Source organism: Acanthisitta chloris, unplaced genomic scaffold (assembly GCF_000695815.1).
Source record: "Acanthisitta chloris isolate BGI_N310 unplaced genomic scaffold, ASM69581v1 scaffold31817, whole genome shotgun sequence".
NCBI lineage: Eukaryota > Metazoa > Chordata > Aves > Passeriformes > Acanthisittidae > Acanthisitta > Acanthisitta chloris.
In genome coordinates, this window is record NW_008683733.1 from 10,323 (window position 1) to 20,268 (window position 9,946).

At 40.0% G+C, this 9,946-nt stretch overlaps 1 protein-coding gene across 1 annotated transcript in view; it reads left to right on the forward strand.

The window, feature by feature from the left end:
- LOC103806368 (atrial natriuretic peptide-converting enzyme-like) overlaps positions 1-6,152 on the forward strand; it is a gene marked incomplete at its 5' end in the record, with an annotated part of 10,275 nt that extends 4,123 nt beyond the window's left edge. Inside the window, 3 exons of the mRNA XM_009079055.1 lie at positions 3,465-3,736; positions 5,390-5,523; positions 5,970-6,152. Coding sequence (XP_009077303.1) covers positions 3,465-3,736; positions 5,390-5,523; positions 5,970-6,152 — 589 coding nt within the window. The remainder of the gene's footprint in view (positions 1-3,464; positions 3,737-5,389; positions 5,524-5,969) is intronic.
- Positions 6,153-9,946: the final 3,794 nt, after the last annotated feature.

Here is a 9,946-nt window from a genome sequence, read left to right on the forward strand (position 1 = left end):
CTATAGCTCTCATACAACTGCCATGGGTTTAAAAAAAATAATAAATACTGGGCACAAGCATAGAAAAGACCCTGGAAAAATGCTGTAGCCATTGGTAAAAATAAAAACTGAGTATTTACTCACAGTGCAACTGGCATACTCAAATCACTGCCTTTTCTATTTATAAACAACCCATTCCTTTACTAGGATTGCAGTCATTAACAAGTTGGCATTAACAACAACTCAGTGCCTCCTAGCATCTCAGGCCCTGTGGTGGACAGATAGTCTGGAGTACAGAGGATATTTACATGTCTTAGGAATTGTTTTGATCACTGTGGTGCTAACCAACATTTCTTTTTAATGAACCACAGATTTTGGAGGGAAGTTAATTATCTCATTTCTTTTGTCTCGTACCAAAATTTTTTAATTGGGTTTCTAAAGAAAGTTTAAACAAGTGTTTTCTGCTGTAGTTAGCAAGTACTTTTCTGGTACATGGTTGTCATCAGTACTTAATGCTGCTTAAACTGGTACTTGCTCATTGCAAATCATTTTAGATACACTAAACACCTTTCTTTGCGTTCAAGCCAGCAGAAATTCTATGTTAAGCAAGATTCTCTCAACTGATATTTCTTTATAACAATAGTCATACTCCTTTTTGGTAACAATTTAAATTTTGTCTTTTTATTTCTGAAACAGTGGGGTTTTTGGTATTTGTTGAGCTTTGTGACTTTTGTGTTCAAGATGTCAGGTAGGTGATAGTGTGAGTATCTCAAAGTATGAGCCACCATATTAATGGAAATGCCAGAGAATATGACATTGGAGAGGCCTCAGTTTACACATCGTATCAAGACCTAAGGATGTTCAAGAGCTGATTACATTCAAACAGAAGAAAAGTAATAACCTTAAACTTAAACCAGTGACCTACATAATCTTCCTTCTAAACTAACAGAGTGCTAGTAATACAAACATATTGATCATAGCAATCCCAGGCACACCTATAGGCAGGGCAGAGAAGTGATTGAGAGCAGCCTTGTGGAGAAGGACTTAGGGGTTGGTGAAAAACTCAACTGTGAGCTGCAGTGTGCACTCACAGCCCAGAAAGCCAACCAAATCCTAGGCTGCATCAAAAGGAGTGTGGCCAGGAGGTGATCCTCCCCCTCTACTCTGCTCTTGTGAGACCCCCACCTAGGGTACTGCATACGTAAGGAAGGACATGGAACTGTTGGAACAAGTCCAGAGGAGGCCATGAAGCTGATACGAGGACCAGAGCACTTTCTCTATGAAGACAGGCTGAGAAAGTTGGTGCTGTTCAGTCTAGAGAGGAGAAGGTTGTGTAGGGACCTCATAGCAACTTTTTAATATCTGAAGGGGACTTACAAGGGATCCGGAGAGGGACTCTCTGTTAGGAACTGTAGTGACAGGACAAGGAGTAACGGGTATAAATTGAAAGAGAGGAAATTTAGATTGGATATTAGGAAGACGTTTTCTTAATGTGAGGGTGGTGAGACACTGGAGCAGGTTGCCCCAGGAGGTTGTGGATGCCCCAGCCCTGGCAATGTTCAAAGCCAGGTTGGATAAAGCCTTGAGCAACCTGATCTGGTGAGGAGGTGTCCCTGCCCAGGGACTAGATGGTGTCTAAGGTCCATTCCAACCCCTTAAGGTACTATGATACCTTTCGAAGAACATTTTCTGGTGATCTAAAATAAAGGATGGAATAGAGGTTAATCCTTCAGCAATATTGGATTGCTACTTGATTTCCCAGATAAGAGATTTCTGTCATTAGTGAAAGCTAAGCAAAGAAGCTGTCAAATTATAAAGTAAAAATTCTCTCGTTTTCCTCATGTCAATGCATTTTGGAGCTGTTTATTTTACCCCTCATTTAGAGCTATATAATATCTATGTGAGCTCAGAGTATTAGTTGTAAATGGTTTCTTTCACATTTGTATTCTAAAGACAATTAAGATATTCTGGTTTAATAATTCATTGAGGAGTTATATAAACTTTTTTCCCCTTCTGCCTTTCTGAATATATTTGAGGGTATGTTCCCAGGAGCCTGAAATCTTTAAAATCCTCTTTTGTGAGAAGCCATTTGTAAGCTTAATATACCAACAGCAAGATCATTCTTGACACCACAAAGCTTTCCTAATATAAAGTATTTAAAATTTTCCAAACCAACCAGATAATCCAACGATTACAAAAAATTTTAAAGTGCTCTGGTACTCTATACAAAATGTTCCATTTTTGTGAAGTATTTCATGAATTTCCTGTGAAGTTTGGAATACAAAACATGAGGACTATGTAACAATAATACAGCTGAAAGTATTAATGCAAATAGCCTTGAATACTGTAGGGGGCATAAATGGAGAGAGCGACATTAAACATTGTGTCCTTTGCTATTATTATTATTATAGTCCCCAGAGTTTTGTCAAGATTGTTTTGAAATGCATTGCACCAAAGCATCCAAGACATTAAGGTTTTTTCCTGACTGTAGGACATTATATTCTGGCTGTGACTTCTCATTGTTCTAGGCAATGCTTTTTCACAGTGGTCATAAACATAATAGCATATGAATAGCCTTAGTGTTTAATCTCTGTAACTTTATGGAAAAGCTGGGAAGCTGATCACGATGGTAAAATGATCATTATAGCCTGAAATATCAGGGTTTTCATCCAGCTCTAAAGATAAAAATAGCCTTTATTTAGCAACCAAACTAATTAGCAACCCATGAAGACTAATTAGGAACCCACTACTTATCCTGTGACCAGTTAGGATCAAGAGATTACGCCCTTGAAGCTTTTCATAAAATCTGTTTTTCTCATTTGTCTCAAGAGAAATTAGTTCAGTCTTCCCACTTGTATCATATGCAAGCATTGCTTTGTGGTCTTGTATATTTACCAAAAGAGTCTTGAACAATTGTAAGAGTCAAAATAACTTTTGATCTTATGCATAGAAAATATGCTTGGCACAGACTTGAATGTCCAATAAATAAGGGACTTTTCCCATGGCTATCATAAAAGACTTAATTTACGTAATAGAATTGCTTCTTTGAGACCCCTTAGGGATTTCAGCTGGACTTAGTGCTGTCAGCAGCAGACTACTGAACAATATTCTCACCCCACCAAAATTTGTATGTGCCCACTAGTGAGCATGTGAGCAACTAAGACTTGGGCAAGCTCCGAGGGGTGATTTTTGAGAGCCTTTAATACAGCAGTTAAATAGATAGTTACATACCTTCTGATGGAGTGAACCTCAATGCTTTTGGTTAGAAAGGTTTCCTTCCTTGGAAGGAAATGGAAAGCATTGTCTTTTGTTGGTCAGATCTTAGCTGTAAGGAATGATACCTAACTATTTGTTTTTCCTTGTAGTAGTTCTATGTGCAAGGCTTTACAAAGTGCAGTGTGCAAAAAGGGAGAAAAATATTGTTGGGTATTTTAGCTTAAAAGAAAGATCTTGATTGAATTTTCAATTTTTTTTTTCTTACAAAGGAGAGAAAATGCACATGTTTGGAAAGTAGTGTTTGGGATTAGCAATCTTGATCATCCATCAAGTTTCATGCAGACCCGACTAGTGAAGACCATCATCCTCCATCCACGCTACAACAGGGCAGTTGTAGACTATGATATCAGCATCGTGGAACTAGACAAGGACATCAATGAGACAAGCTATGTAAGACCTGTCTGTTTGCCCAGCAAGGACCAGTTGGTTCAGCCAGACACCTATTGCTACATCACAGGCTGGGGACACATGGGCAACAAAAGTAAGTGACTATGTCTGGGATTCTTGGATAAACATGTGAATCCTCCACTGAGTTAATCAAATAAGTAATTCTGTTACAAACCTTTATCAATTTATACTATTATTGGGTCATTAAATCCTAGAGAACTGTAACTACTTTTGAAGGGATTGAGTTGTGACTAAAGCATAGCTTTTTCAAAGCAAGAGCCTGATTTTCTGCTCCTTAATTTAGACAAGTGGCTTGATTTTTGCAAATGTTAAGGATCTAGAAATTCCTATCAAGAAAGTCACCCAACTTAGTTAATCATTTTACTTGTCTAGGTTGTATTCAGAACAGTATTGTAAAGATATCAGATCATGAGTGGAGGGGAAACATTCTTAGCTGCACAGAGGTAGAAGGCACTGAAAGCATTGGCTTACAGGCTGAAGGGAACAGGTTCTTGAATCAGCTCTCTGCATCACACTTTGGACTTGTAATGCCATTTATTCCATAATCACAAGTGTTTACGTATCTCTGAGCAGAACATTAGTGTGTTTTCTTGTTCTCTGGCCACTGCAATCCCAGGGTGACACAACAAGAACTGTTGTGTTATGTAGATCGTTGTTTAGGCAAAATGATTCTGCATGAATCATATGCAAATTATCCTGGCCCCATTCCTGTTCATGCACTAGTCATTGTATTTCTCCCTTTGCTATTATTATAGTAACTACTAGGCACGGCCCTTCTGTACACTGGAGAAGGAAATTTTCCTTTCCATATTGCTTCAGGGGGGACTTCAGATGTAGCGAGCAGGTCAGATGTGGTAAAAATCAAATTGCACACAGGAGGGATAGGCTGTTTACTAGAAGCTCTACCCATCTGAAAATATCTTTATGTAATGGTAGAGGAAAAACCTGACAAAATGCTTTTGCAGCACTGGTAAATGGAAGAAGGTTCTTTGTTCTCTAATGTGGTCAGTGTTTGCTCTTAAAGGTTTTATGTTAGGAAGCATCAAAAACCATCACAGCTACACAGCATTTAGTACTGCATGCTTTGGGTTGAACAACTTCCCTTAGAGTTTGAGCTCAGCCAGCTGTTTAGACTAGGGAGAAGTCCTTTATTATCTCCTGAACATGCTACAATAATTTCAGTAAGCTTCAAATTCTGATTCCCTGATACACTCTGTAATTTACCTAAACACAGCTCAAAATGACTGTGATGGTATCTACCAAGTTTTACCATGAAAACATACAGAAACAGGGAGAGCCTGCCACAGAACAATGAATCAAACCTCTCCTCCACCTGCCTCACATTGCTGTTTTCCAGCCACTGCTGCACTCATTTTAAAAGTTCCACACCACATCATGTCAAGGTGTGGATGCTCAATAAACAGCAAATGTCACACCTGAACCCATGTGCTTAGTCCTTCTCCAGAATGCAACACATACACTCCAGGCACAGGAGCATGACAGTCATGAATCATTACAAATGCAGCAGTGCAAAAAACCCATCAGCTTTCACCTTGGCCCTGTGCTAAAGGGACATTCTTCTTGCCTTAGATTTAATATCTACATATATAGAGAGAGCAATATTTATAATTTACCCTTATGGAAATGTTTGTCATATCTCAAAGATCCACCAGAACTAAGTATTTGTGCATTTGTATATAGTTTAATACTTAATTCTGTTTTTCAGTGCCTTTCAAGCTTCAAGAAGGAGAGGTTCGCATCATTTCCTTAGAACAATGCCAGTCATACTTTGACATGAAAACCATCACCAGCAGGATGCTCTGTGCTGGCTATGAGTCTGGCACTGTGGACTCTTGCATGGTAGGTTTCCCTCTAAGCTTCTCACATCCAAAGGGGCTTTTAGAAATCAGAGTACTGTGATTGGGCTAGGTTGTCATAGGAATGACAACCATCTATTTACATACTTTAACACAACTTTTATTATTATTACTATTGTTATTATTATTGATGCAAACCATGATAATGAAAAGCTGCTTGAAGACACTAAAGTTTATCTGTATTAGTTAACTATTGGAATAATATTGGTTTTAATTTGTATGAGCCTTTTGCAGGTAATTTTTTGTACAAATGTAACGGGCAATAAATACTGGTAATGCTGTGTGCTGCTACATAGCTAGCAGAGCAGCTGGATTTAACAGCTGAGTTACTTTCAAAGGCAAATGGCCCTAGGAACTGTGACATAGCTGTAACCATAACAGCTGGCCACATGTAGCCTCTATAGACTGTCTTTTTCTTTCCTTTTACAGGGTGACAGTGGAGGACCACTTGTGTGTGAGCAACCTGCAGGACGCTGGACTCTGTTTGGTCTGACATCTTGGGGCTCTGTCTGCTTTTCCAAGGTTTTGGGACCTGGAGTTTACAGCAATGTGTCACATTTTATTGACTGGATTGAAAGACAAATATACATCCACACCTTTCTGCTAAACTAGCTCCAGATGGTAAGAACTGTGTTGACAGATGAAAAAAAAAAAAGAATCAGCTCTTCAACACTGAAGGTTTTGCAGTCCAGAAACTCTATGAAAAGGAGTTTCAAGCTCAGCTCTATGTATTGCTGTTGTGGAGCTATGGAATATGCAGTGTATGTTAATGGTAAACCCTCTGCTTGTGAATATACTTTGGGGTAGAATTAATACTCCTTTTGACTTTTCTTTTAACTGTGTTGTGGTGCTATTCCAAACACAGCAAAAGACTTAAAAGAAAAGAATCAGCCACTTTCTGCCTTTCAGCTATTAAAACTAAGCAGTAGCACAAGACTAGAAAAACCTTTTTAAATAACCTATTTTAATACTATTCAATGACTAGCACATTATTTTTACAGAATCACAGTGGGTCACCTGGTCCAACCTCCCTACTCAAGCAGGGCCATCCTACAGCACATGGCACAGGATTGTGATTTTCACTAACTTCTTGGCATGAAGAAGGAACTCTGTGCACTCACATGGCACTGCAGGACATATATTCACAAGGGCACTACTAGACACGGCTGTACCACATGCTGGAGGGTGTGGAAGAGATCAATGGGTTTGTACATCCACGTGGCACAGGGCATATAAAGCACACGTGCAGGTCTCCAAAGAAGTGCAGCCATATGCTCCTCATGTGCCTGAGGTAATGCATTCTGTACCTCAGGTTGGTTAACTCATGGGTATAACCCTGTAATGTCCTGACTCCACAGCTTCTGTTCTCAGAGCCAGCTTGGGCATCTCTCTGGAGCAATGGAGGAACCAGTAGCCCAACGGACCCATAATTACCACTTGAGGCAGCCAAGACAAAAAATTGATTATTCAGTCTCTTTGGACAGTTTCTACCACTTAATTTTCTGAAGCTTCCAATATCCTAATGTGTCCAGGAAACAGCCACATCTCAGCAGCTCAGGTGCTTGGTAGCCAGACATGGAGTGCTCTGTGCAGTAATAAGAGACTAAGCCTTGACTCTTAAGAGTCTGGTTGAAAAGATTATAATGGAGCTTAGCATCTCTTTATGGTGCTAGAGTGTTTTACCACTATCTCAGCTTTTGGGAGACCAGAGTAGGAGGAGTCAGGAACCTGAGGATTACAGGATGAATTCCACCAGGGCACAGCGGGTTTAAAAATTGTGTTTTCAGTGCTGTGCCTAGTCCTTTATGAATCCAGTCTATAAGGCACATAATAATTACCCTCTCTGCTACCTCTGGCATGCCCCCATGACAACATGGCAGGGCCTTGTCAATACCATGGCTGCCATAGGTGGAAACACCCATTAAAAGACCTAACACATTGACATTTCAGGTACTATTTATCATGTTGCAACTCATCTACATAGGTCTGATTATTGCTTTAGTGAAAGTTTACCTCCTGTCTCCCTATCTTCTCCTTTAACATGACTAGCATTAGAACATTAGTCACACTAGGCAGCACTCTAGACATCAGTATTAATAAATATTCAATATTTGCATTATGGATCCTGAAACTATTTAAGTGATTATTGTATCAGTGCTTCATGCTCAGAAAGAAAACCCTTCTAGGTTTTGCTAGGTTTGGGTTTGGTTGTTATTTTTGTAAAAAATTTTAATATTTTAAGGATTTTCATTTTTTACTATAACACATAAATACTCTTCTTCCCCCAGCTATACATGAGAGAAAGCAGCTGGGACCATGTCTTTGCAGTGCAAGCAGATTACAGATGAAGCAGGTTGCCCTTGCCTCAAGGATATGGAGGCTGGAGCTCTCAGTTCCTTACTTCAGGTTTTCTTTGGGGCTGGAATCTCTGCAGCTGTAGGGCAGCACAGCTCAAAGTCCAGGAGCCAGTTACCAAGTGTTCCTTGGGGAGAAAGTGGACCAGGGCCCTGCTGTCCATCTAACATGTCTGGTGACACACAGGTTCCAGCCAGGTCTGTTTTCCAAAGAGGGGCTGTTGTGGCATGAACAGCCCAGTCTGAGTTCTCTCCACCAGATGGAAGTGGTTAGCAGCTCTGAATTTTGTAAAGCACCGGAGTACATATAATCATTCATGTAGATATTAGCATTACCAAATGATAACATGTAATTACACATTTTGGGTTTGGCCTACTACCAGTTTCCAAGCAGTCCCTCCCAGGAAATGAGGGAGAGTCCTGCTCAAACAGATGGTCTGGCCCCCTTAGTATGGGATCAGTCTGAAGAAATTACAGGCTGAACCCCATCCCAAATGGCTTTAGGAGGGAGCAGTTGGGTCTTGTCCTTCCCCACAACTGTGTCTGACACAACATTCCATGTAAAGCTGAAATTTGTAATTTTATAAATTTATTTTTATACTGCTTTTTTTTAATGTGCGCACATGAACTAGGCAAACATGCTCCTCCTTCCACTGTATCAAGCCTTTCCCTGTGTGCTGCCATAATGGCTATGATCACAGTTATGCTGTTTCTCTTACAAGTGTAGCCTCACTGTAAAGTAACATTTGTTGGTATTGCTTCTACCACAGCTGTAGCTCTAAATGGAAGCAATGCCACACAGTCAAGCCCATGTGTTTCTTTCTAGCTGTACTAATAAAAATTTACTATAATTTTCCAAATAACTTCTCTGTTGAATATGTGTTTTAATCTCTAGAGAGAGACTAAATAATATGGAGGTATGAAATGATAACTTTAGCAATAATGCCTAAAGTTAGCCTTCAAAAGGCATTTGTGTACCCTTAAGGAGGCTTTTTTTAGCAGCCCTGACAGCCCTGTTAGCACTACAACACTTATGGAGGTTCTGCACCACTGTACAATTTCTAGTTTCTTTTATGTGTATGCATCCAACACAGAATATTAGCAAGAATACTGCTGCCAACAACTACTCTGGACTGAGAAATCTGAAAAACTAAAGCTGCAATCAAATCTGCTATCTGAACAACATTTTATTCTACGGCTCTCCTCTGGAATACAATTAGAAATATCAATCTCCTTTTAACCTGTACACAGCATTTCAACTACATATACACATGCTGAAATCAAAGTCCTAAGCCTGCAGAAGCTTAAAACAATAAAAATTTGCCTTTTCGCTGAGTAAGGCAGCCCAGGAACATGAGAGCAAAGAGTAACACAACCAGAATAAAACAGGCACAACATAATACAAAACCCACACTGAAATTCAGCTGTGAGAATGTTCTTAACACAGTCACATTTGAAACTTGCCCATTACCCTCTGCAGAGAGCCAGAGCTGGTCTGACCAGCCACAGAGCCAGGGCTGGCAGGAGTGGTGGGTGCTTTGCATTAGCTGGTCCTCAGCCTTGTGCTGCAGCCAGTGGGGCTGAGGAAAAACCATGGCTTGGGCTGAACATTCAGCTCAAACTGTGCCCCAGGTACAGACCAAAGCTCACTGTGCTGTCAAAACACTCGCTCAATAAAGGCTGTGGCTGACTGCCATCTGCAAATGTTTAGCACAGGTGTGGCTGCTATGAAAGAAAAATTAGTGAAAGCCTGGGTTTTTTTCTGTAAATCAAATATTGCACATCAAAAAGAGAGTTAAAGCTGCTCTAGGTGTAGCTGCAAGTTTGGGGCAGTTGAAGCTTGTTTTGGTTTGTTTTAAAATGACAAAAGTGTAAGTGCTTCCCTTCATGACATCTGGAAGGTACTTGTGAGATGATCTTAAAAATGCTTGTTTTCAAAATGGAAAAGTCAGGTCATGCTGTGCCTAAGTGCAGGAGTACAGAAGCAAGCAGGGGATTGTGATATTTCCAGTGCTAAAAAAAAAACCCCAAAGAAACACTGAACTGTTGAAA